Source organism: Rhodamnia argentea, chromosome 9, assembly GCF_020921035.1.
Source record: "Rhodamnia argentea isolate NSW1041297 chromosome 9, ASM2092103v1, whole genome shotgun sequence".
In the NCBI taxonomy this organism is placed as follows: domain Eukaryota; kingdom Viridiplantae; phylum Streptophyta; class Magnoliopsida; order Myrtales; family Myrtaceae; genus Rhodamnia; species Rhodamnia argentea.
In genome coordinates, this window is record NC_063158.1 from 5034022 (window position 1) to 5061544 (window position 27523).

At 39.8% G+C, this 27523-nt stretch overlaps 4 protein-coding genes across 9 annotated transcripts; 3 read left to right on the forward strand and 1 right to left on the reverse strand.

Annotated features, from left to right (window-relative positions):
* Positions 1-1364: 1364 nt before the first annotated feature.
* Positions 1365-3593, forward strand: LOC115736941 (plant intracellular Ras-group-related LRR protein 5-like). Its single transcript, XM_030668854.2, has 3 exons — positions 1365-1919; positions 2212-3128; positions 3222-3593. Exons 1-3 carry the CDS (start codon positions 1400-1402, stop codon positions 3336-3338), a joined length of 1554 nt encoding a protein of 517 aa, XP_030524714.1. The 5' UTR covers positions 1365-1399; the 3' UTR covers positions 3339-3593.
* Positions 3594-9520: 5927 nt separating this feature from the next.
* LOC115737099 (protein LOL1) lies at positions 9521-11878 on the forward strand. Of its 6 annotated transcripts, none has more exons than XM_030669076.2 (6): positions 9521-9826; positions 9986-10144; positions 10660-10773; positions 10904-11017; positions 11179-11288; positions 11525-11878. In XM_030669076.2, the coding sequence occupies exons 2-6, from the start codon at positions 10081-10083 to the stop codon at positions 11561-11563; spliced, it is 441 nt and encodes a 146-aa protein (XP_030524936.1). In that variant the 5' UTR covers positions 9521-9826; positions 9986-10080; the 3' UTR covers positions 11564-11878. The 6 variants fall into 6 exon arrangements, with proteins under 6 accessions (XP_030524936.1, XP_048141762.1, XP_048141760.1 ...); XM_048285805.1 differs by having other exon boundaries at positions 9522-9749; positions 9980-10144; XM_048285803.1 differs by having other exon boundaries at positions 9523-9826; positions 9980-10144.
* Positions 11879-19411: 7533 nt separating this feature from the next.
* LOC115737016 (auxin-responsive protein SAUR77) lies at positions 19412-20099 on the forward strand. The gene has a single exon (XM_030668961.2). The coding sequence runs from the start codon at positions 19551-19553 to the stop codon at positions 19911-19913; it is 363 nt and encodes a 120-aa protein (XP_030524821.1). The 5' UTR covers positions 19412-19550; the 3' UTR covers positions 19914-20099.
* Positions 20100-25433: 5334 nt separating this feature from the next.
* On the reverse strand, positions 25434-26981 carry LOC115737112 (AT-hook motif nuclear-localized protein 23-like). The gene has a single exon (XM_030669091.2). It carries the CDS (start codon positions 26706-26708, stop codon positions 25845-25847), a length of 864 nt encoding a protein of 287 aa, XP_030524951.1. The 5' UTR covers positions 26709-26981; the 3' UTR covers positions 25434-25844.
* Between the last annotated feature and the right edge of the window lie 542 nt (positions 26982-27523).

Here is a 27523-nt window from a genome sequence, read left to right on the forward strand (position 1 = left end):
GACAGTTTGACATTACTGTTAATTATTTCTAATCATAGATCCATATATCATCACCGCGTGTTTTGCATAAAACACTCATTAATTGAAACACCGTGGGGTGAGAAATAATGACAGTCTTGTTAGACTATTAGGCTATTGGTTTTTCTTTTTTAATGTGGTAATTTTATTAGGAGTCAACACATAACCACAACGAATTAGAACGTACAAGCAAAAAAGAAAAATCTAGACACAAAATTTAGGCTTGTTCACCCTTAAACTAGGGTAATATCCAGTAGATAATTTCAATATAATTAGCACATCGTATATCTCTGTTACATCACTTAATAACAAGCGAAAAAAAGTATATTTAGCGACAATTAGTCATGGGTTCAAGCCCGAACGCTAAAAAAATATGGGCTTATATTATAAAAACTCTATGGCGACTTGGGGACTCTATCTCGCGACTCCTGCAGGGGCGCCCTGTGGACCCCCGTCCGCTAGGGATGTGCAACAGGACCAGGTTTACCCGAAACTCGGATCAGACCACCGGAAAAATAGGTTCGTGAACCGGTTCCCATTCAAACCGATACCGGAACCTGTTCTAAATTTTGGGAACCGGTTGGAATCGGGCCGATTTTCGATTCCAAGTACCTAGAGATTGGATCGATTTTGTAATCGATTTTTAACAACTATTAAAAAAAACATAGTCTCGCTCACCTCGCCTCACCTCCTTTGTTTTTGTTGGATTGTAATTTATATTGCTCATATTAGGGATTGTTACTTTTGATGAATAGTGAGTTTTATTATTTATCTTTTACTTTGAATCGTTTCATTGCTACTTATATTATTTTGCTGGAAAAATTGAAATAAAAAAAAAGAAAAAAATAGTTTCTCGGGTAGATCTTAGAACTAGACCAAAAAAATAGGTTAGGTTCCAAAATATGTTCGAAGACAAACATGGTTGGTTTTAGATTTCAAAAATTTGGAACCGGTTATAATATGAATGGTTTCGGGGTCCAGATTCATGACCTACCCATCCGGTCCATGCTCACCCCTACCGCCTGCTCACCGAGGAGCGGGACCTTGCGCTTTCTTATATGGAGAGTATGCACCATATTTCCAATAAATTCTACGTTAAAGCTTATATTATTTCATTAATAAACTTATCAACTTGTTAGGAAATCATACATAGGTTCAATCGTCTCCCTTGACAAAACACCCTTGATTTGCTTTTTCTTTTTCTCCTTTTTTAGATTTATTTAAATTAAGGATAAACTAAAATAAATAAATAAAAAAAAAGAGGGAGAGGTTGAAAAACAAAGTCTCTGCCAAAGCTCTTTTATAAATAGGTACATTCCTGAGTCTCCAATCCCGAAACCTTGCATCCTTCTCCTTACGAAGCGAGAATCTTGCTTCTCCAATGGCTGTAATCCCGAAGCAAGATCCTCCACCACCTGCTCTCGTTGCCTCCGTCGATGAAATCGCGAGAATCTACCGATCACTCCCTCCAAGACCCACCATTGAGGAAGTTGAAGCTGCTTCGTCCGTGCTCCAGACTGTGGACTCCGAAGAGAGGGCGAAGCTCGAGGAGATCTCGACACAAGAGCTTCCCAAAGACGTCCCCGACGAGGTTTGCTCTGTCCTGAAGGAAGTGAGAAGGAACGTGGTCTTTTTCCGGAGCCATGAGCAGAAGAAGGAGGCTCTGTTCTTGGTTGAAGTGGACAGGATGTTTCAGAATTTTGACGAGCTCATTCAGAGAGCTTCTGAGCTGGTCTCCGGAGATCGCAGTGACCGTAGAAATGTGGGATTTGAGGACCCAGTTGAGAGGATTGTGAGAGAGAGTGAGAATTCTGCGCGTAGCGAGGTTGATGATGCAACAGAGAAAGAGAGTCTGATCAAGATGGTGAAGACTGCTTCCACAAAAGCAACGATCTCTACAGGTTCGAGTCGGTTCATTTCCCTTAGTTTACTCATCTGGGTTTTGCTTTTTCTTTGCGATTCATGCTTCTTTTGAGTGTTCTTTATGTGATTTCTTGTAAAAGCTACTGGATTACAGGGGAAAAAGCAGAAATTCTAACTCGAATCACAATTTTCACACGTTCATTGATTTTTAGGATCTTGCAGAAGTGTTATGATTATTGAATCTTGATATGTGAAAGATCGTATTTTTCCATTGATATGTTGTTCAGCATCCATGTTTGAAGACTGAAGTATCTAAACTTGCATTTACAGCTAAGGGAGATTCTGAGAAATTGAGCCTAATGAAGGTGGCTGCCCTCATTGAGAACTCTGCAAAAACCGGAGCCGAAACCCTCGATCTCAAGGGGAAGTTGATGGATCAAATCGAGTGGCTTCCCATGTCACTTGGGAAATTATCTGAAGTCACTGAGTTGGACATATCAGAAAACCGAATCATGGCTCTTCCGTCCTCCATGAGCGACCTAAGGGCCTTGACGAAGCTATCCATGCACTCCAACCAGCTCATCAATCTTCCCGAATCGTTTGGCGAGCTAATCAATCTCCAAGATCTCGATCTCCAAGCCAACAGATTGCGGTCCTTGCCCGATTCCTTTGGGAACTTGTCTAGCCTTGTGAATCTCAATCTGAACTCGAACGAACTGACCCGTTTGCCTGATTCCCTAGGGAATCTGAATTCTTTACAGACACTAAATGTGGAAAGCAATGAGCTTGAAGAGCTTCCTTACACGATCGGCTCTTGCTCATCCCTCATCGAGCTAAGGCTGGACTTCAACCAGCTCAAGGCCCTGCCAGAGGCGATCGGGAAGATCAAATCCTTGGAGGTTCTCACTTTGCATTACAATCGAATCAAAGGGTTGCCTACAACTATGAGCAATCTTTCCAACTTAAGGGAACTGGACGTCAGCTTCAATGAACTAGAGTCCGTGCCTGAGACCCTGTCTTTTGCCGTGAGCCTTGAGAAGCTGAATATCGGGAGCAACTTTGCCGATCTGAGATCCCTACCGAGATCGATAGGAAATCTTGAGATGCTTGAAGAACTTGACATAAGCAACAATCAGATAAGAGAACTGCCGGATTCTTTCAGGTTCTTGTTAAGGCTGAGAGTTCTAAGAGCCTATGAGACTCCTCTTGAATTGCCTCCAAGAGAAATAGCCAGGCTTGGTGCTCAGGTACTGATTCATTACTCCATAGTTCAATTCTTTAGGTTCTCTGTTAGATGGTCATTTGGCTAATGCTCCGCCTGTTTAAATCCTGTTCGTCAGGTGGTTGTACAATACATGGCTGATCACGTGTCTAAGAGAGATTCCAAGTCCAAACCGACAAAGAAGAAGAAGAGACAGTGGTTCCGGTTCGGGTTCTGGTTCTGCTCGGGTGCTTAGCCTAGTCAAACTTCCACAGAGAAGGACCTAGCCTGAGCCTAACTGTTTCGCAACCTGTCCCTGTGGGTATATCGGAAACGCATATATCATCCTTGTTTCCATGTCTATTTATTCAAGCATTCTGTTGTGTGTAAATCTTCCGCCGATATCTGTTTGTGATATTGAAATTCTGTATATATTACAGTTCAACGATCTGTAACTTATGCTCATGAACATAGACTCTGCTTGGTGCTGAAAGGAAGAGTTTTCTTCTCGTTCAAAGTCAAACTTAACTGCTTGATGTTGATTCCTTTTGTCTTTATACGCCTTGACAGATGCAAACGGTGCGTAAGAATCAGCCTACAATTCACATCAGCATATCTGTATCTCACCCGTGCAAAACCCATGCTAAATGGAGCTACAGGAGTTGAGACAGATGCATAAAAGATTAACCACAACAACTCTTTTCTTAAGCTACAAAAACAATAGTCTCCATTCCTTCATTACCAGTATAAATCCTCATCTTAATCCAACCGGCAAGGATTAGCTTGGTCGACGATGCCTACATCACTAGGTACCAAAATGCAAATATTCTCCAATTGGATGCGCTATCCGGTCCAGTTCAACTGATCTACGATGGCCGGTCCTTAACTCTTTCGGGGAGTCGCTATTGCTGGAGTGGAAAACTAATAAAATCCGGCATCGAGAGGAATAATCAATATCCAATAATGTATTAAATTACAACTTTGCTTGTCTGGCCTGTAATTATTTATTCATGAAGCTTTCAACTGGGGATGTGCTATCTGGCGAGCTCAAACTGACCCAGATGAAAGCAAAACAAGCAACACCTTCAGCATAATCTTTTATGAGAAGAAGACTAACATTTCCCAATATAATATATGGTCTTGGCTAGTGACATTTGCTGGGATTATTTAAAGAGGGGCTTATAAGATTATTCTTGCTGATAATCTCCTAAATCCATCTATTAAATTCCCTAAACCAGTGGGATCAAATTCGTTGATGGTATCCCTAATCTACCATGCTTGGTTTCTGGATTTGGACATGGAGTGGACCTACGTTGGAATATTCGGGGCAAGCACGCCCCCATCCGCATCGGAACGTTGATTAAGACATGTTCCTAATTCTTCGTATCATGCGAGCCGTTTAGTTATTAAACTCTAATTAAAGAAGAGAACAACGTTTTGACTTCGAATCGCAAAGAACGAAAAACCCGTTTTTAACGTTCATGTTTTAGATTATTTTTAATGGAGATGGATAATGCCAATCGTATTGACATAAGTGTCGGTATTTGTGAACACGCGATGTCTGCGTGGGGAAAAAAACATGGATGATAATTGGAAGTAGCATGTGTATTGAGTCTTCTAACCTTATCCAGAGGTACCCATGATAGCAACAACTTCCACTTATTTCCACGAATAAGAAGTACAGATGGGCGAGTCAAATCGTGCACATATATGAATCTGACCGATATAAAGAAAAATAATTTTGTCGGTTATGAGGATCGAATGGTAATGTCATCGCAAGTTAACATCGAATCTGAAGTTTATGGCACCCGATTAAAAAAAAAATGATATCGAATAACCGACTATCTTATTAGCTTCAAACTTGTCGATAGCGGCTTGGTAGGCATGGCCACCGACATCGCATTATAGCTTCTGCCGGGAGATTGAAATTTACAATTTCCATGCCGGAACAATAACATGCGATGCACGTACGAAAAAAATTAAAGTTATTTACCGAATTAAGATATTCAATGAAAGTGGGGTGATGAAACTAAGGCAAATGTACATTATCATTGGGCAAATCCCAGCACAAAAATAACATGTGCAAAAGCTCAGCCCAAGCCCAAGACCAAGCCCAAGACCAAGCCCAAGCCCAAGCCCAAGCTCTCCGCGGCATTTAGAAGCTTTAAAGTTTTGGGTTTTTTTTTTCCTGGTCGGAAGCTTTGAAGCTCTGATAAATCTGTGGATACTGCGTCATCTGTGTGGTCTCTGCTCGTCATGATGGACCGACTCAACAGTGTAGGATTTCCTGCAAAATCATTCTTGTTCAGTCGTGGTTTAGCATCTTCGAGCACTCTTCTGAGATGCGCGATGTGATAAGCATCGTGAAGCGAAGTGGAGCATGGCGAAGTGCGGAGATTCTCAGAGTCTTCACCGATTTTGCAATGTTTTCCTTTATGGGTTTGCATTGGATGATACAAAGTCAGATACTTCAGCTTAAGGAATCGATCACCCGTCGCCTCGTCGGTTTCGATATCTTCGGTGGAGGTGTTTGGTCGGAGGCTGGGCTCGAATGAGTGGTGTTGATACTATTGGGATCACGGCATTGATGATGGTCCCGAGTTATTGGTGATTCACCTCTTGTCAAGCGTTGTTAGCTGAATCGCTGGTTTCCCTGCATAGATTGCTGTTTCATCGGACAACTTAGTTGAAGGGTCTCTTTGGTCGGCTCGTGTATAATGAGCTGCTGGTTGATTTCTATTAGTAGGATCACCTAGCTGTTTAAGATCGATGTCGGGTGTGATTTCCAGTGTACAGGAAGGCGGGTATTCACTCAGCCGATGCAGATGACGAAGCCTGTACCTCAAGTTGAAACCTTTTGATATGGTGATTGAAAGTGTAGCAATGTCTTAGCTGGAGGTGAAGAATGAAGGAAAGAGTAACATCGGAGACAAAAAATATGCATTGGCCTTCTGAATATGTTGAGGAGGCTCTCCCAGGGACAATGTTGGTGCTTAAGGTGGTTGTGGAGGGGGGGGTGAAAAATATCAATCCTAAGCTGTCGGCGCGCGCGCCGAATTCTTTCATTGAGAGGGATAGGATAAGAATGGTATCTGAATGCAAATTGAACAGGAGATTCATGGAGGAAGCAGAAAATATTTGCAAGTAGCCGAGTGCTAATGTTCTCTCTAGTGAGAAGGCTGCTAATATCTGTGGTTTTTGATGGAGCAATAAACTGCATGGACTGACATAATTCCATTTCAACATGGCGATAACCGAGCAGAAAAAATTGAGGCACTATGCATTATCTTCCTCCGCATGTGTTTGTCGGTATGGATAGAACAGTTTCCACTCTCCCAATTTTGAACTAGTGTTAATAGTCGTGGATCGCACCTTGAGTTCTCAATTGTATCGTTATTTCTCTCTGCACACGACTTAAGCATTTTATAATGTTATTTGAATGCTTAAGCAGCAGATATTTGGGATACTGAAGTACTGGCCTTTGGTTTCATTTCGACCCAAACACCATGTTAATTAAATGTGAGAGAATTTCATGGGCTAACTTCGTAATTTTGGATCTCATTTGGTGGGGGAAACTGTCTAGAGATGCACTCTTTGAGACTGCTCAGAAATGCTTAAAAAATGGGCGTGATATTTGACTCTGACCATGAGTCTCTTCTCCATATTACCTTGATATTAGGAATCTAGCAAATTGTGGCTGGAAATTGATTTGCTAATTCTTTACATTTGCAAGGCATCTAGGGATTCCCACAGCATGACATGTCTGCATCTGATGGAATGGCACTGCATATCTGGACAAGAGGAAGTGATTTCCGAAATCGTTTTAATTTGTCTGTTGAAAAGATGCTTTCTTTCATTGTTGTTCATCCAAACGTATGCTGATTTTGCTGCTACAGAGATGTTGTTTTCAATTTGGGAATATGCCTAATGTCAAATTACCTCGAGTTCATACTAAGGATATACGGATTCTTCTTTGCATCAAGTCTGTGGAGATGAAAGCTAATGTTTGACTGGGAGATGAAGGTCCTTGTCATCTTTTGAAATGATATACGGATTTTGGTGGTCTCTCAAACCTGCAAATTCTAGTTTATTTTGCCTAACAGGTCAAGTTGGTTGATTGATAAGGTTGCATTAATAGACCTTTCTCAAGTGCATGATGGTGGTCTTCCTCCAAAACACCTGCTGATGTCATTCCAATGTCAGCTAGAGAAGTGGTGTGATATGTATATCCAAGAGGAGGTGTGTTTGGACAACCAGATCAAGTTGGTTGGAAAGTCACAAATTTCAGATGCTGATGCTGCTTGCATCATAAGGGCTGCCCGACTGGTAAGGTTAGGCTCGAAACTTATCCACTTGACTTTGATATTCTCTTGTCTATACCAGTGATTAATGCCCGTTAACAACCGGGAGGGCATTGCTAAGAGCCACATAACAGTCTGTTCTGTCTAGAAAGGCAACATTGCATCCGTGGTGCGAAAAATGCCGAAGTACGGACTCAAGGTAAGTATAGTCGGCATCTTGGATGCCCGATGCAGAATGCTTTTCCTCATGTTTTTTCATGGAAACGTGCTCCTTGGTTATCATTACGAGACTTTTTCCGGCAAGGGTGTTATGGAAATGCATTTAGATTGGTTAAAGGGTGTCATCAGAGTGATGACATAAGTCTCCCTAACTCAATATAGGGAAGGATTCTTGGACAACCGTGGAACAATAGCTGGAATATCCAGTTGGGATCAAAGTTTGGAACGCGGAAAAACAGCCAAGAATAGTAAAGGACTTGTGGTCCCGTTGCACCCTTATCTATGGACCTGTTAATGGAGGTTCCTGTAGTGTTTCTTGAACTTGTGAAGGCCACACTGCCCATCCTTGGACTTTTTTCATTATTAGCTCCCTCTTGTCCCACTCTGCCTCATTGTTCTAGTCTCTTTTTTCCCTTTTCATACCAGCCTCATGTTCAAGCACACTCTTCACATATATACTCATAGAAACATTGCTCGTCTCATGCCTGCCTGTGTGCGCGAATGTTTGAACACACATTTGTATTGCGTTTTTTTAATTGCATGGCATCTGAGAATTCGTGAGAACTGTCGAATTATTCTGGTACTGTTTTCCATGCACGCACGAATATTTTATTCGGTGTCGAGAATGGCTCGCGAATTGGTAATGCAAAAGCATGACCGAAGACAGTGAAGATCCTTTCAGGGTCCTTGAGAGCGATGCATAGCGGTGGACTGCCCTCTGCCGCAACTGTTTAATCAGATGGTCTATACGGATTCATCTTATCCTATGGATATGCCGAAAAGCGAACTGTCAGTCCTAATCTTGACCGGAATCCGCGTCAGCATAAACCTTCATAATCGAGTGTTGCTTTTGCAGGAGGCGGCTGAAGTTGAAGGAAAGTGTGCAATTCGGATACCCGGCTATTCCGTCAAAAGATCGTCGATACGGAAAGCCGTTCACCCTTAAGTTTCATCAATCGGGAAAAGCATGGATGTACTAGTCATTGCTGAGGGAACCATGTACTGTGTTTGGGCCTGGCATTTTTCTTTTAAGTAGCTGGCAAAGCACAAAGAGTCGAGGAATCAATTGAACTGGAAACTAGCATAGCTTAAAACTTTCCATCTTCTCTTACACTGAGCATGTTCTCTTACCATGGACATTTTTCGACGGTCTCGTCGCAGCGACCCTCGTTCATGATACTTACGGTGAGGCAACCATCGTCCCAAGAAGAATCCCAACACTAAACTTCCTGATTTTCGCCTAGGTCCTTTCGGCCATGCGCTATATCGGGAGAATATCTCCGTTCGCAATCATCTAAAGGCAAAACGAGAAACTTGATGATAGATAAGGAGAATAACGCAGGACCACCAGCAACTAAAAAGCTACTGGCCATCTCTATCCAGTTGCAGACGGCACAGAGATGGATACCACCGACGGGCGAGATCGGTCTGTCGCGTGACGTGGGCTGGTCGGGACCCTTCGACGTCCGAGGGGAGAGGAGCGTGTGGCCAATGGCATCGCTCACATGTACGAACTGTAGCGAGACAATGGGAACCACAACAGCGAGAGGGAAGGGTGGGGTTGTGGGGGGCCCAGAGAGTCTCTTGGAAAAAAAAAGGTTGATCTTGATATGCCTCCACCGGTTAAGGAAATCGGTAGTTAATTTACCAATTCTACCAGAAGGGAGGAACTAAGAGTTGAAGGCTTGGTTGCAGATTTGGAAGGAAAAGAAAGAAACTGGTAAGAGAAGGCAGGTGGGTTTTGGAAACCCACGTAGAATTTGCGCCTTAGGAAGCAATTTTCTTGTCCTGAACTAGAAATCCGGGCGACTAAACACAATCTTAAGATCTTTCTTGGGGTCCTCGTGCCTTGATAATAAGCCAGTTGGGGGCGGGATTGGAGAATGTTAGATCATAAGATTAGTCGTGTGCCTTAGGAAGTTTGGACAACCCGACCCTATAAAAGACAGTTAAAAATCGCTCCTTTTAACACCATTTTTCTCACTCTCATTCATTGCCCCCACCCCTCTCTCTCTCTCTCTCTCTCTCTCTCTCTCTCTCTCTCTCCACTTCACCTGCAACCTGGAGAGGTATGTTCGTGCCCCCACTTCATAATGGTCACTGAATTTTCCTTGGCTTTGGCTTTTTGAAGCATCTATCAATCTGAGGTGTGCGACACATCCATCCCTCTAGAAAATGGCCGAGTAGTTTAGGCAGAGATCGAAGCTTACTCTTCCATTTGGTAGTAAAAAATCTGTTCTTTGACAAATAATCTGACATCTTGTTGAGCTTCTGTTGCTCTGATTTCTTTGCTTTCTACAAGCTTCTTCCCATTTTCCCTTGGGAAAACCGAGTCTCTACTAATGCATCGTGCCTTGCTATATATGTTGTCTGCCAGATACAGATGTGATGGGAGAGAGAGGAGCGTACTCTGAGTTTGAGATTTCAGAATTTTGAGAGCTTTGAAGAAGGCAATCCCAACTCTGCAGGGTCGACGCAATGCCGGTTCCTCTTGCTCCGTATCCGACTCCGCCGCCACCTTATACTCCGCCGCCTGTGAACGGTACCTTCTGATTCTTTAGCTCCCTTTTCGATCTTGGGAAGACTGAGCATGCCCTTCAATTGGTTTTTCATAAAATGGAGTTTAGAGGATGGCCTCTTAGGATAGAAAAATGCTAAAGGGATAATTAGAGTGGCACTGAAGCATACTATTTATGTTCTTCTCCTGTTCACTTCACTTGTCCAATTAATTATTGGAAGGACAATGAATCTATTGCTAAATGCAGGATAACTAAAATTGCAGAGTTTGGGAGAACATGACAGAGGTTGAGGATAAGCAATTAGCTGAGGAAGACTGCTGAAATTCCCTTTTGTTTTTTAATAGAAAATCTGGTCAAGAAACCTCCAGCTTCACTTTCATAAGTTCAGGACTAATCGCTCGCTGATCTGTCTGATCGTCAGAAAAAGTCTTACCTTTCTGCTTAACCATATATAGTTACAGGCACTGTTTGTTTCTGGAGACACTAACGCTTCAATGACACATTAATGCCAATCCGAATGCACTTTGTTGGTGTTCAGGTACACAGAGCCAGCTTGTCTGTTCTGGGTGTAGGAATCTCTTGCTTTATCCTGCAGGAGCGACCTCCGTTTGCTGCGCAGTTTGCAATGCGGTCACTGCAGTTCCTCCTCCAGGTACCTTTCTCGGCTAGCAGCTTCAAAATTTGTAAATATAAACTGTAATCAATTAATCCTCTCAATTATGCGAAGCAACTGGAAGTCTGGAATAACAAATTAGTGTCTGTTCATGCTTGAGTCATGACAGGCACCGAAATGGCCCAGTTGGTATGCGGAGGCTGCCACACCTTACTCATGTACATCCGAGGAGCGACAAGCGTACAGTGCTCCTGTTGTCACACGGTCAACCTAGCCTTGGAAGGTATCGATCATCTATGAATTCTAAATGTCATCACATGTTGAGTTCCCCTTGTTTTTGAACTTCGATTCTCCAATCTGTTGAAACGGAATGTTCAAAATGCTCATTTTGATCTGTAATGCTTATTGAGGGTCTCATCTCACTCCAAATGGGTAATGCAACAGCAAACCAGGTGGCACATGTCAACTGCGGGAACTGCAGGATGCTCCTGATGTATCAATACGGAGCACGGTCGGTCAAATGCGCTGTCTGCAATTTTGTTACATCAGTTGGTGTGAGTCTCTCATTTCCCTTTCTTCTCCAGTCTTTCGGTGTCTATCTTTTGAGATACCCTGTCTTTATCCGCCGCCGCCATTTCTGCATTTCCCATTGGACTTCGCCGCACCTTGTCAATTCCTAGTTTTTAGATGTACATGATTTGTTCGGCAAGAAACATCTACAAGTCAAGCACCGGATAACCTCAACCTGTTACACAAAGGTAAACTTGGGGTTTTTTCTTGGATGTTGCAGGCTTCGACAAGCACACCGGAACAGAAGTTCAACAGCTAGAATTAGCAATAAACCTACCAGTCACAGGCCTCACAACTCATGGTTACAGTACTTCTATTCTACCACTGCCATGACTGCACATCATTGCCATCAACGCAAGCAGAGAAAATCCCTACTAGTTTAACTTGTATAGAGTTGAAACCTTTTTCTTCGCCGTCGCGTGACATTTAGTTGAATAAGCAAGTTCTCGGCTATCGGCAGGTTCGGGGCGTGTGAGTCTAGTACTTGTAATGACAGAGACTCTTCTCTTCTGCTGTCAAAGCATTTGGATAAAGAGAGAGAAAAAGTGAAAAACTTCATTTTCTAATCTGTTTACTTTAACACGGTGCTGAACATGTCTTGAAGCACACGGGTACACAACCTTATCCCCATTCCTCATCCGTTATCCTTTTGAAATTCAACTACCAGTGAGGACAAAACCAGGTGCTCATTTTCAAATGAGAAGACAAAGTCACATGATAAAACCTGTCTGAATGAATTGATCCGCAAACCCAACAACAAAAAATGGGGGCAAAAGCACTTTTTATCACCTCAGTTTGTGGATTTGGAACCGAGTCTCATCGGATAGGTGATCACGCGCAGCCTCTCTTTCCAGGTGGAAACGTGTTTGCGCGAGGATCACGGCCTTAACCGACATGACAAAGCAAGTTCATGTCAACGACATTGATTAGTTTGATGTTTGAACTACATGGCCCAATCCAGAAGAACTTGAAAACAGATGTTACCAGGTGAGCAACTTTTTTGGAGGTTGTTGAAGACCAAAATGATGTTGACTGTCGGATCCACATCGTACGGTTAAACAGCTGCTGATCTACATGGTATGATTACGGATTCAATTTAATCCCTATATTATCTAGTTCAGAGAATTAAACTGTACATATTTATCAGAAGTTTCAGGGACTGCCTTGTGCAAACTAAAATTTCATTGACTTTATTGCGCATTGAACGAAAATTCAGGGACCATTTGCAGGGAAGAGCATGATTCCAGGTAGAAGCGAGAATCGGTTTGGTTCTAGGTTCAAAGGTATGCACGATAGGTTCCATGTTTCAAAAACTAGAGAATCGGTTCTCATGGTAGGTACCAAGTTTCTGGGAACCTATAACCTAGAATAAGTTTTTTGTGTTTTTTTGTTCTATGTCTTTGCATGATCTTGCAATTTTCCATGGTATCCGATGAAAAATGTATAATTTAGAACCACTAGTTTAAGCTTCTACTTTCGATGATATCCATGATTGCGATTTTTATTTTATTAATATTTCATCTTTTTCGTGTGTCTAAATATGGGTTGTGGTAATTGAATTGTAGCAACAAATGATGGTCATTAGATATGATGATTCACTTTAATCGTTCAATTAAGAATTCACGTGAAACCTAGAACCGACCTTAGAACTTGTAACGTGGTAGGTTCTATGTTCCATTGTATGTAGAGTGGGCTTCAAGTTCCAAAATTGAGGAATCGGTTTTGACGAATAAGTTCCATGTTCCAAATGAAACCCGAATCGACCTTAAAACCGCTTACCCCTAAACTTTTGTGTCATTTTTCCATATGTTTAGTGACAAGTGATGCCTTGGATAAGGTATTCTCCACACGCTTCATATCCCGTGACTATCGATGAGAATTCAATTTTTAAGAGATATGAATACATTGTAATTTAGAAAATTTCCCATAAGTCTGAAAAACACATTTGCTTCGAGATCGAACGTCAATTGCGATGATTAATAGCTCGTCGGCATAGACGTAGATTAAAACCCTTTAGAAACGCACATGAAGCTTTCTTCTCGTACGGCTCGTAAGTATCACCGGTGTTGACGTGGACATTATTTAGATATAATTTTTATTTTTTCACGTATCCTTTTTTATTTTTTTTTGCTGGTGGCTGGCAAGATTGAGCCCAGCCTAAAAACCAAATTCGGATGGCCCTCGTATGCTAATAAAATGAAAAGATTTAGAACTAAATTAGTCTAATTAAAAAATTTAGATTTGAATTGATATCAACACAATAAATTTATAAATTTTTGGTTACCTTCCCCCTTAGGAGCACCAACGAGATTTTCTCAACGCGGGGACCGTGGTGCCCCATCTGACTCGGGCGGATTACAGGGACAAATCTTGATGGGTGTTTATTGGAGACGTGCCAAAATGGCGTCTTTTACTTTTTCTCGATCGTGCCCACTAACCGGAGCCACTAACAAGAGTCATCAGCGTTAGCTAATTAACACGATCGCTGCACGTTTCTTCAAGCTTAACTTAAGAAAGGGGAGAAATGACGAGGTGATTTGACAGAGCGTTTGGAAACCCTCAAAGGCTAAAAGCCTCAGGAGAGGTTGACGAGTGCGCATGCGAATTGCAGTTTAGTTGACTTGCATGGTGAACATGGGAATCGATTATATTGATATCAATTCAATCTTAAACATTCCAATTGAATTAATTTAGTCCTGAATTTTTTTACATTGATACCAATTCAGTCCATCATGCCAATTTTGGCCGGAAATCGCTGATATAGACATTTTGAAAAATATTTTAGCAATATTTTAAACTTTTTTTTATCATTTTCTTTTCTTTTTGTGGTCCTCACCGGCCGTAGACGAGGTGGCCCTAGCCTAGATCTGGCAAGGATCGCTGGCGACTCTCGTCTGCTAAAATTAAGGGGTTTAAAAAACAAAAAATGAATCGATAATAAAAGATAAAATAAAACAAAATTGAAAACAAAAAAAATGTAATAAATTCATAAATGATTAAAATAATATTAAAAATGTCTATATTATCGCCGACCATGCTGCGTAGGATGCTCGGTGTTCACGTCAGAGAAATCCCTTCAAAATTGACAGGGTGACTGTATTTGTACAAATGCGAAAATGTTTAGGATTATATTAATCAAATTGAAAGTTCTAAGACTGAATTGAGGGAAAAGTATAAAAAAATTTGTAAACCTATTTAATTCAATCCCAAAGCTTTTATTGGTATCAATTTAGTCCTAAACATTTTGCATTTGTGCCAATGCGGTCTAAACATTTTATTGATGTCAATTCGGTCCTAAACCTTTTGTATTGGTGTCAATTCAATTCTAAACCTTTTGCTTTTCTGTTAATTGAGTCAATCCGGCCAATTTTGATAAAAAATTCGCTGACGTGGACATCGGTTGTTCTATGTGGCACGGCTGGCATTGACGTTGATATTTTTTAATATTATTTTAATAATTTTAAATAATTATAATAATTTTTTAATGATTAAGAAAAGAAAAAGAAGAAAAAGCCAAAATATATGTTAAACAAATTATTAAAAATATCAACAAATATTCATGTTAGCGCCAGCCATATATGTATGACAATCGGCGTCTACGTTAGCAAATTTCCTACCAACATTGGATAGATTGACTCATTGCAAAATGTTTATGACTGAATTAACACAAATGCAAAATGTTTATAACTGAATTGACACCAATAAAAATTTTAAGACTGAATTAACACTAATGTAAAAAGTTTAGGACTGAATTGATACCAATGCAATAGGTTTATGATTTTTTTTAACACTTTTCTCATTGAGTTGATACTAATATAATAAGTGTAGGACTTTTTTTTATACCTTTTCCGATGTGTGTGAATCGTCAATGTAAAGCCGACGTGGCACCTAATCGTAGCAACTTGCGTCAAACCGCATCTTGAGGATTGAGGACGAAGAGGGGGTGTAGTTTGGTCAAGCGTCGCCAATGTTTGACTATCTAATATCACTTTGGTGGTTGGGTGTTCATATGATGTTGAGCTCTGCTATATGTACGTGCCAACCCACGTCCACGATTCGGCAAAAGCGTAGGATTATAAGATTGGCGGATGGTGGACCACGAGAGAGCTTTCGTGTGATCTTCACATTGAGAAAATTACCAAAAAAAAAAATCAATTCGATTTTAAACTTTTTAATTTAACTAATTTAATCCTAAAATTTTTGATGATTTTTCAACATGGCCCACCTAGCCAATTTTGGCATGCAATTGTTATCAACGTGGATGTTGACCGTCTTACGTGGCATGACCGGTGCTGACGTGGATTTTTTTTTTTTTTGCATGTTATAAATTTTCTTTAATGTAAAAGAAAGAAGAAAAAGAAAAAATTGTAAAAAAAATTAAAAAAAATTGTCCAAATTAATGCTGACCATACCATGTAGGATGACCGATCATTTACGTTAGTGATTACCGACTAAAATTGGATGGAGGACGACATTGGCAAACATGAAAATGTTCATGACTAAATTAGCCAAATTGAAAAGTTTAAGACTAAATTAATATATGCACAATAGATTCATGACCATTTTTTTTGTGGTAATCGTCCCTTTTCACAGTAATATGGCATCTCGTGAAAGAAGCATTGCATGGTGTATATGCTTCACATCAAGTTAGGTTCACATGGGTCATAAATGGTCGGACCCAAAAATATATTTATTTAAGCGTTTATGACTAATTTATTGCAATGCAACTCTATTGACCCATATCAACCTATAGCCGATTCGATCTATATTTCTAAAGCACTTCTATATTTAATCAAATCTGGGAATACTATCTAAACTATGATGAGAGTGCCGAGCAAGCTAGCGTGAGATCAAGTGAGGGCAAGGGAGAGAGAGAGAATGAAGAGAGACTCATGGATGTGAGTTGTGTCACACCCCAAATTAACAAGAACAAGGGAAATGACACGGCCGCCCTACTTGAAGGACGCATCCTCAAACATAAACTTGCTATCAAAGTATATAATTTTAATTATTGCGACTCAACTCAAATCCAAAACGCAACTACCAAAGTTTCCCGTCGATATCGCTCTCGACCTACTAGCTGCTAACCGAAGAACTTGAAAAGGATTAGGAAATGAATGGGGTGAGCAATCACAACTCGGTGAGTATTACGTATCTTCTAAGCGGATCGAGTAATCACTATGCATGTATACAAAGCAATACCAGAAGCCCATAGTTCAATCTCAATATATATTGTACATATCAAATTAAATGTGAGTGGTTTCATTTTAGCAAAGCTTTGCACAAGCAAAAAAATACGCATTTAATCACCATCATAAACCAAAATCAATGGTCAAGTCGATTGATCAATTTCTATCAAAAATCACGTCAATGGTCTATTCATTGACTAATTTATTGCTCAATATACTACCATGATCACGACACAACGCCTAGTGACAAGGCAACCAAGATTCCTCCCTTGGCAAGGTTTCCACCGATAATGCCGGTGGCTTACCCAGAAGGATATCCTAAAATCGTTATACATACCCAAAAGCTCCTAACCAAGTTCATAGTCATATGAGCATCAAACAAGCATTCTTTAACACTACAAATGCAAATCCAACCCGAATCTCATAACCATAATACATTTCATAAACAGAAACACATAACCTTTTCAAAACACATTTCATCCGCTAGAAATAGCTTGCTCAAAGTATTTCTCATCATTCAGAAATCATTTCATAAACTTATTCACAAAGCAATACGTATATGTCTCTTCACAATACTTTGCATAACACGTTTTCTAAAATCTTCATGAATAACCAAGAAGTAGTAAATGCTCGATCCGGCATTTTATGTAATAATAATGTCATTTCATAACTCATACTATACATCCATATCACTTTCAAAACATAAGTTTTACAAACTCAAAAAAGAGATAGTACTACTTACTTGGGATTGCCTATGACCAAACAACAAACAATACTTAAATCGTCGAACTCATGATCCTAACAAATAAACGAGAACCAACATAAAAACCAAGTAAAAAACTACAATAACTATGAATCGGCTAAACTAACTTAAATGCTACAAAACAACTCTTACGCCCCAGCAAATCGCATAACCAAAGCAATTTTTCAGGCCATTGGCAAAGCGACGCTCAAACGCAAAACCCTTAAAATCTCGTTCCAATCGAACTGTTTCTTCAAAATCACTCTCATCAAAATCCACGGCTCTATAACATCATAATCTACCATTTCCATGAAAACCCGAAACTTAACAACTCAATAATTGGACAACAAGGCTCAAATTTCATTAATTTAGAGTTTCATGCCCTAATTCAAAAACTATTTCGATTGGACGAACTCAGGGTGCGAACACTTATCAAACGTTGCTAATCGTCTTGGCAAGGCATCCATAGCATGTACACTCAGGAGCCCTTTCCTTTCTTCCTCCTCCACCTTCTTCTTTCTTTTCTTTCCTTTTTTTCTTCAACGGTCGTCTCGGTCCCTCTCCCTCTTTCTTAAGAACTGTCCACTCTCTCTCTCTCTCTTATTTTACTCTCTCTTCGCAAGCTCCCTTGAAAATGGGATGAGGCCTCTACTTTCTGCTTCTTTGACTTTTCAACCTTTTCTTTTTCCTTTCTTTATTTTTTTTATAGTCAAAATACAAATTTTACAAATTGTATCTAAGTAAGTTGTAAATCCATTTATGATCTATTTAACACTCTTAATATATTTAAACTCATTTATGACCCATTTATTGAATATAACTAATTCATATAATAACTTAATCAATCATATACGGGTTAAAAAATAAATTTGTGACCCATTTTGATAAGTCTATTTCGCACCATTGTGGAATAGATTTGAATAACTTGGGTGAAAAAATGACCAAAGCCACTAACACGACGTGACTAAGAACACGTCAATGAAGAGGGAGTTCAACAAATTCATCGTTTATAATAATATGAAGTTGGGATCAATAGCATAGCGAATATGGCCAAATACAATTTCTAGGGAAAATCTCAAATAATGGCTCGAAGTTCCCTCATTTTCTTAAATGGGGGCTTGAAGTGATCTTTGTTTCAAATAAGAGTTTGAAGTGCTCTTAATGTTTGAAATAAGAGCATGAGGTGGTCATGATTGTTTCAAATAAAGGGCCTGACCTTGCCGGTCGGCTAACCGATCAAGGGCATTTCCATCAAAATATAATCGTAACCTAATTTTTAGTTGAATTAATTTTAAAAATAAAAAAACATAAAGTTAAAAAAAAATATTGGTGGGAGGGTGCCCTCCTACCCGTTGTTGCCGGTGGGGTGATGGCGATGGTCGGCGGGGTCACTAGCTCCTCAAAGAGGGCCAACGACCATGCTGACTAGAGGCGAGGGCGGATAGGAGGGAGGGGTGCGGCCCTCGGCCGGAATAGGGTGAGGGTTGCCAACCCTCTACGGACCGGGGCTAGGGGCGCCGACCTTCGGCCGGACCCCTCTCCTAGCTTTGGCGAGGGCCAACGAGCCATCGCCGCCTCCCCACCGCATGTGGAGCGGCGTCCACGGGCGGGAGGGGTCCCTCCCGCTTGTGTTTCTATTTTTTTTAGTTTTTTTTTTAATTTTTAAAAAAGATAAAGAAAAAAAAAGCAAATAATAAAAAAAGTAAATGACGAAGATGTCCCTAATTAACCATTGAGAGGCCCATTTTTGATATTGATATGGCTGCTTTAGGCTCTTATTTGAAACAATGTCCAGTGTATGCCTTTATTTGAAGTAATGAGGACTTTTCAGGCTATAACTTGAGAAAATGATATCATTTTAGATCCTTATTTGAAATTGTTTCCAAATTATGTTGTTAGACTCGAGTATTTGATGTATGTATATTCGCAAGAGTATTCAATATCACTTTCCTTATAGCACTGAAAATTTGAATACGTCCGCATGAAAGCGAAATCCTGTCTTATGCTGAAGCCGGCATTTAATTCACACTAAATTTCCAACTCCCAAGAGATCCTACCCTTCCGCACTCCAACGGCTCTTTTTCTGGCCTGCGCGCACTCTCATGAAAGTGACCTAATTCATTAATGGAAACCCAACAACGCTCCTCCCCGTCTTCTTCTTCTTCCCTCTACATATACTCTCTCTCTCTCTCTCTCTCTCTCACTACCCATTTAGCTGCCCATTTCATCTCTCAACTTCTCTCTCTCTCCCAAACATCTTGTGACAATCAGCATAATCTCGTAATTTCCAGGGCCTTCTCGGTCGAGCTTCACGCATGGATTGCTTGGTCTTGCCGGTCTCGATGCTGAGAAGGCGGTCCACGGGTTCGAGGCTGGGCTACCGGCCGCTCTCGGAGGAGGCACTGGGCGAGCCGGTGGAGCGGCCGGCTGTGACGGTGGTAGTGGGGAAGGAGAGGAAGGAGTTCCTGGTGGACCCTTTCGTGCTGGAGGAGAGCCCTTTCCGGGTCCTGATCGATTCGGCGAGGCGAAGAGAGGTGAGGGAAGAGGAGAGGGTGATTCTGGTGGATGTGGACTCGATCTTGTTCGAGCACATGTTGTGGTTGATGCACAATGATTCCACCTCTTTGTTCCAGCTCAATCTCAAGGACATCATTGACTTCTATGCTCAAGATTTTTAGCGAGGGACATCCATTACAGAAAAGAGAAATATTACAGATTAGGTTAAACACTGATTGAGCTTGTAGATTTTCTTTTGAAATGCGTTCTATGCAATCAATACATACATATCAAATACAATAGCATCGTGTTATTTTGGAGGTATAGGATTTCTGGTCTCGTTTCTCTTTGGACTGTTTATGCTTGAGTTTTACTTCATCTTCTTAAATCCGTTCATTTTTTTTTAATGGGCATGGGATGGGCTTTGTTTCCGGCCCAAGATAATGAAAGCCCACCTAGATTGATGTTTTGGAGACCAAGGAACTAAAAGAATGGGCTCTCACAAAAGAATAATAAGAGGGGCTGAAGATTTGTCACCAAAAGATATAATGATCTATGAATTTTATGCTTGGGATCCAAATGGGTAAGTTTTATGTGACGGAATGACAAGCTAGGCTGTCTGATATGGTTGAAAAAAAAAAAAAATCAGAGTCCGAAGTGGAGCCATTTTCTAAAAGAGGACTCAAAAGGAACTTTATCTCAAATAAGAGCTTGAAATGACCAAATCGTATCAAATGAGGACCTGAATTCCTCGGCTAGCCGGCAAGCAATAGACTATTCTGACTATCGGGGAAGGGATATTTTAGTCAAAATAAGGAATTGAAGCCGCTGGTGATCGTGGCCTTCAGAGAAGCAATATACTTTTTCTTCTCCTACTGGAATAGTCATATGCTCACTGGCAGGCCAAAGGCCTCACTTTGAGACTATTTGACAGCTTTGGGCCCTATTTGAGGCAAAGTCTATTTTGGGCCTTCTTAAAAAAAATGACTTCATTTTGGGCTTTTATTTGAAATTTTTTCTCAATACAACACCAAATGACGATCAAGAAATGGAGCTTTTTTTTTATTTTTTTGGTCGGATGTCAAGAAATGGAGTTGAATGTTTTATTCTCAAACCATTTCTCTCTCTAAGGAGTCTGAACTTCCACATTAGAACCCATGACAGGAACCTAGTCTAAGAAGCAAGTAAAGAAGAAGCTAAGAGAGATCCACAGATTAATCAGAAAGTCAAACCGAGATCAGGTGGTGCTAACAAAATCTGCCAACTTCTTTCTAACCTTTGAGATATTCAAAATGGAGGACGAGGAGCTGAGTTTCTATTCCACCATCGATTAGTGTTGGCCATGTTACGATTGGACGGATGCCTCTAAACTTTCAAATGTTATACACTATCCATTTAAGCTTTCATTATGTTATAGCAGTTAATCCTTCGTTGTATTGCATGCACACGACATTTAAGGAGTAAAAATGTATTTTTATCTTTTTTTTATATGGAAATCTCTCTTGTACCTTTGTTTCTGTAAAATTGGACAAAGAAGGAAAAGGGAGAGGAATAAATGAACTAAAATATTAATACCAAGAAATAAATAATGTAACTACATTAAAAAAAATAAAATTTATTGAATTTAACGAATATATTGATTGAACTAAGAAAAACAAAAAAATAAGTAGGGCTCAGTAGTAAAAATTCAAATCACAAGAACTAGATACTCATTATGTTAATTTACATGGCTAATTAAATTATAAAAATGATTGATCAATAAAAAAACTTAAAAATATTACTTACGACTTCGGTTAATCATATCCTTTTATGAGTTGAGGGATCACTTCCTTTTATACAAATTCTTAAATATTTTGTTAATAGATAATTTTTCGTGCTAATTACCCCTTTAAAGTTTTTTAAATATCATTGACCTAGTTTTTTGGACTTAAATAAAAGCAAAAAGTATTTTTATTCAAATCCTAGAAAGTTATAAAAAAAAACGTGTACGTGGTTATACGTGTTACTATTTGAGTGTAGTAAACAGCTTCACAATTTAAGCAATAATCAAAGTGTGTAAGCCGTGAAATTTAAATCAAACAAAAGGTAAAAAGTAGAAGTCAACTCTAATAGGCCGATATTTTGACACTTTTACTACCGAGTCCTTTTTCCTTTTTTATTTAACTTGTGTTTATTCTTTTTCTCAAAACTGTTTTTATACTTAGTTACTCTATTATTAGTATTTTAGTTAATTTATTTTTCTTAATTTCTCTAATATTTTTTTTGTTTTTGTTTTTGCAAACCAAGAGAAAATTATTAGTTTTATCTCCTAAAAAACATGTGCATTGTACCTGTAAGGAAAAATTACGAAGGATTAATGGTTGTAACAAGATAGACATTCCTAAATATCGTGTAATAGTTGAAAATTCGAGGCAAATATGTACTACATCTAAAGGTCATGGGGGTTTGCAAAATCTGCCCTAATATATTTTTTAGGTCGAAATCTCCCCTAATATTAACTATTAGAATTCGTGGGCACCGCACGTGTGCTGCACGGTGTTTTTAGTCTATTGAATTGCTACTTCAAAGTATTATTTTGAAACATAGCTTGAAAGAAATAAATTTGAAACACACAGCTCACCATGAAGTAAACAAGGGTTTTAATGTTTCCTCTGACTTCTAGGATAATCAGCCATCCTGCATTTACCATTCTTTTTGCCAGAGTTATAGGTTCTTGACTAGTATATCCTATGTAATCTATGACATTATTAATATGGTTATCAAGGAAAACTAATTTATATTTCCTATCTCCACGACATAATATGATCATCATAGTCTCAGCACAACTAAATACTATCGCAATATGGAATGACGACTTGACGTGTGAGAAGTATTCGAAAACCTATGGTAAATCGTTCAGGCATGCTACTCAACCAATTATACTATTAACTTGAATTCATAGCAACGTAAAATATATTTTCTATTCTTCACAAACTATTACAATGATGGCATTGTCAATATTAACTTCACCAAGTGACTTGAATGACAATTAGGTTTTCTATATAAACCCCTGTCAGACTACATAAGATTAAAGAGATCATGATGTGATTAGTGTTATCACTTAAACCGGTCAAAAAAAAAAAAATCAGTTGGGCAACAATGAAATTACTTATTCAATATTTTTCTTCCGGGTCATATTGGTTATGAATGTCCAGTTTATGGTAAAGCTGTTAGCTTCATTAAACTAATAAGAATTTGCTAAGATTAGGGGGGAAAGAAGAAAGTTAGTAATAATTAATTAAACCCATATGTGTTGCCATCATCATTGTAGTTGCCTTGACCACAATCACTGCCACACTGTCCACATAACCATAAACAAATCCTCGAAGATTCAAGCTATTGATCTGATTACCGCAAATTGCATATGTTTATGCTAATTAAAGAAGTTCTTAGTAAAACTCGCGAATTATCACTCGTTGTTTATCTTCCATAACAAAGGGCTAAATATGTTTATTCTCATATCTAAATCTGAGTTTTATGTTGTGCAGTATGCTCTATTTAATCTAGGTCGGCATGTTTAGAGCAACTATCAAACCTCTTTAGGGTTCCAAGAGCATTTTGTTTTCTTCCACCCATATTACAACCTATTATCCTCGATCTAATCGAAGTCAAAATTGTCATCTTAAGCATAATATAACCAGAAAGGTCCAGTTAAAGTGCTGATTTACACGTTCTCTTCTTTGACCTAGCTTGAACTTTTGAAGAGTTTCAAATAGGCCTAGAGCATCAACTGGAATTGGTAATTACCCAAAGCAAATCTAAAGCTTTTGTTTGGCAGCTGATTTGGTGATGATGCTAATCGATTCACCCTCCACGAGCATAATCTTGCAGTTAAATAAACCTAGTCACCAGTCAGACTTAAACACATGAAATGTTTGTGTCTACTCAATGTCTATTTAGCGACACATATGACCGGCTTAATTCTTTCATGGCAGCAATCAATAGCTCTTGTGACACTTCATTTTGATCTTGTAAATGGAAAATCACTCGAGGGAGAATTATTTGTGAGGGAGCATATTCTGCAGATCATTAAGGAATCAAATTCAATCCTTATGAGATAAGCTCTAGTTATCCTTCCATCAATTTGAAATTTCTAATGTTTGAAGAGAACATTAGAGGTACAATGAACCATACATTCAGCAACTCAGCAGCAATCCAAGAAGTGGAGAATAAAGACTTTTGAGCACACTACACAAGTGTTAGCAATATTTAAGTGCACTTCCTGTGGAAAATGTGTGTGGAACCCTAAATAAATTAGTGAACCTAATGACCTTATTCGCAAAAGGCTAGAGAAGGTGGATCGTGAATAGGATGTGATGGACATGGTTGGAATTAGCTTCCTTTTGGACAATTTGATGCACTAAATAAACAAATGTGATTATCCTAAGGTATAGAAAGCAGTTGAGACTCATCTCTTTCATTTATTTCTTTTGTTAAAAGAATGGAGTGCAGTGAACCTCGAGGAGTTTGCGTAGGGTTTAAAAGGTTACAAAATATAGGTGAATTTGCCGATGAAGCTTGGTTTTTTATTTTGTTGAAGGGGAAAAAAAAAGTAATTAAAGGATGGATAAAACCGATCACAGTGCACAAAATAACCGGTCTAGTAGAGTGAGTTAAGACGTAAGTAATTAACTCTGGGTCATTCATCTTGTCTTGAAGTTCTGCAACGAACACCACCAAGAGGGCAAAAGAGACTAAACCAATAACCTAGAGAGATAGATAATATTGCTTATGTTCACAAAAAAAGCGACGATCAACCATCAGTGTAAAGAATAACTTATAACATTTACCCTTGGATGGGTGGGATGTTTGTCTAGAGTTAGTATTGTAACCGAATTCTTTCGCCTGTAAATAATCCAATTGTGAATGTGCAAGTTATTTCTTTTGCACCTGCAATGAACCTAATAAAATAAAGCCAAAAATTAAGGAAGATGAATTCGAATCGTGCTGTGCTTTGTGTGCCTATACCCACGAGACATTTGTCCAAACAACTGAATATGCATACAACGTTGTTTATGGATTTTCCATTAAAGAAGATCAATGAAGGAGACAATAAGTTTTTTTCTTAACAAAGAAAAGGTAGGGGTCCTATGTTTCAGGTGAACCCCAAAGGAATGAAATTCTTATTCGAAACAAGTCATGAGAAAAACAGAAACCGGGGTTTCAGAAATCATACTTCAGTTACGATTGAAACCGAGATTGTACAACTATCTACTCCTAGCATAACCCAAAGAAAAATAATACGACGAAATACGGATAACATTTCCTAGAGAATTAAGTAATGTTAAACTCTTGCACTTTCCTAAGTTGCAAATTTTTTTTTTTTTTTTTTGGATAGATGAATGGAATGTATAATCTCCTTTTACTTATCTTCTAGCATTGCATAAAGGATTAATGAGCTGACCAAGGAGGCATTTTCAGACAGAGAACAAGATTATTACAGCTGAATCTCGAAAAACCGCTTACCCAGCAAATCATTTGAGACTGTAAAAACGACAGTTCTACCGGATGCTAGCAGTTCTTCTCTCCTTTGAGTGAGCCTCCTGCCTCTCTAGATTATGTTTTTCAGTGCTGTATTTATTATGTACGCTGAAATCAATGCACAGCCAAAACAATGACATGCCCCGAAAACTCAACAACAGTTTACTAGATTCGGACGATAGTGTTTGTTATATGAGCAGGAGATTGACCTAGCCAGACGTTCATTTTTTGGTATAGACATGAAGGTTGACATATAAAAAGTTTCCAAATGCAATCAATAAAACTACTGAAACACATAATTAGTAAAGTTGAATTATTTCTCAAACCATTTCTCGTGAAGGAGTTTGCGCTTCCACATAGTCATCGAGAAGAAAAGACTATTTTCAGAACCCAAAAGGAACCAAATTCAAGAAGTTACAAACAAAGAAGAAGCTAAAAAGATCAACAGAATCAGAACACCAAACCATGATCATGGCGCTAACAAATCTATGTGAACTTTTTCTGACCTTGGATATTACAGTAGCTCTTCCCCAATCGATGGTCACACTGCAGCTTCAACTCACCACGTCTTTTCTTTCTTCCATTTTTTCTTCTCAAAATGGAGGGCGAGGACCTAAATTTCCGCTCCACCCGTCAACTGGGAGCTGAACGGTGTTGCTGTTGTCGTTGGTCATGTTACCGAGTGGCAAATTGAAGAATGGGAGGCCCGAAGACGGATCCGGAAACGGGTTGTGCCCACCGCTCGTGGCCACCTGCATCTGGATCTGTTCCTCCTCCTCTAGCGGCAATCTCTCGTAGGCAACATTGGTAAAGGACGCCGTGATCACGATGACCGGCCCGGAGGCGATGAGCTCGCCTACCACGCTCCCCCCAACGACTTGGCCTTGCCCACCCGCCAGAAATATCGTCAAGCTTGTGGCCCCTGGTGGAGCTGGTGGGGGCAAGAAGGAGCCAGACAGGGACAGAATCTCGAACCGCCCATGGAGCGTCACCACGGATCCGGCTGCGGCCGGCTGCCGCAGGCTCACGTTGGTGACCGTGCCAGTCCCGCTCAGCACGCAGATTCCCCGCTGCCGCCGCCGTGCGTAGGTAGTGATGCAGTCGAAGACGTCGCACCCGTTCCCAACCTCGAGAATGTGGGCCCTGAGGCTGTTGGCACTCTCCCGGGTTATGATCACGGGAGGCTTCGGCTTGTTCTTGGATCCAGGAGGCCGGCCACGAGGCCGGCGAGCCACCATGTCACCGACCCCATGGCTAGCGTTGACCGCTCCAAGCTCTAGGGTTTGGTGCGCCCCCTCGTCATGATGGTCGCCGCTGGAGAATTGGTGGTTGTGGTTGTTGCTGATTGCTTCGTGATCGTCCGATTCGGACTGGTGGCTGTGGAGATGTAAATCGGGTCTCTGAAGCTGCTGGTGGATATTGAATCGAGAAGCAGTGCCTAAATCCAAACCGGCCATGCCCACATCAACAGGGAAAAACAACAGAAAAACAAGGAGCAAGAAAAACTATTAAAAACTTTTAATATAAAGAAAATTTCCTTAAAAAAGAAAATCACTTCTGGGTATTTTATTGTGAGGGAAGTGGGATATAATCACATAAAGTAAAGAGAAAAGGAAAGTGACTTGAGGAGAGAAAGAGAGACTGATTTGAGTACTGCAACACAGATTGAGTATATAGAAACCAGAACAGATGTGAAACAGCTAAGTCAAAAGAAAGAAGAAGAAAGGAAGGAGGATCAAGATGAAGAAGAAGAAGAAGAAGAAGATGGAGGAGGATGAAGTGCAGATGAAGGAAAAGGGAAGAGGTGAGAGAGACGATGGAGAGAGAGAGAGGAGAGAGAGGTTCTTCAGGAAAGAGTCATTTCTAATTCTCATACAGCCCAAAAGTTGAGATATACACAATATAAAAATTTCAAGTGGCGTTACCTTTCTTACAATTATTTTAGAGAAGAAGAGAAGATGACGAAGACACTCTCGTTGCTAGCGCGTGGAAGATTAAAAAATAGAGGGTTAATACCATGAAATTTTTCCTCAGTCACTTTTTGTTAAATTTTTCCATCAAATTGATGAATTAGATCACATGTGTCAGTTGATGTGTGTATCAATTTGTGATTTTTACCTTCTATTTATTACAAGCGTAACAATTTTGAGCCTTTTTTTTGTGCTAATTTCATTAAATAAAATCTAATTGACCGTAAATTTATCACAAGTGTATCGGTTTAGAGGTTTTTGGTAGTCTAAAAATTAGTTTAGGATAAATTTATAACAAGTGC

Bases quoted from the DNA above. Each gene is read 5' to 3' on its own strand.
- LOC115736941 (XM_030668854.2), top strand. From the start codon at position 1,400: ATGGCTGTAATCCCGAAGCAAGATCCTCCACCACCTGCTCTCGTTGCC. The intron at 1,920-2,211 runs GTTCGAGTCGGT...TTGCATTTACAG, and splicing joins AAAAGCAACGATCTCTACAG to CTAAGGGAGATTCTGAGAAA. The intron at 3,129-3,221 runs GTACTGATTCAT...CCTGTTCGTCAG, and splicing joins TAGCCAGGCTTGGTGCTCAG to GTGGTTGTACAATACATGGC.
- LOC115737099 (XM_030669076.2), top strand. From the start codon at position 10,081: ATGCCGGTTCCTCTTGCTCCGTATCCGACTCCGCCGCCACCTTATACT. The intron at 10,145-10,659 runs GTACCTTCTGAT...GTTGGTGTTCAG, and splicing joins TACTCCGCCGCCTGTGAACG to GTACACAGAGCCAGCTTGTC. The intron at 11,018-11,178 runs GTATCGATCATC...GTAATGCAACAG, and splicing joins GGTCAACCTAGCCTTGGAAG to CAAACCAGGTGGCACATGTC.
- LOC115737016 (XM_030668961.2), top strand. From the start codon at position 19,551: ATGGATTGCTTGGTCTTGCCGGTCTCGATGCTGAGAAGGCGGTCCACG.
- LOC115737112 (XM_030669091.2), bottom strand. From the start codon at position 26,708: ATGGCCGGTTTGGATTTAGGCACTGCTTCTCGATTCAATATCCACCAG.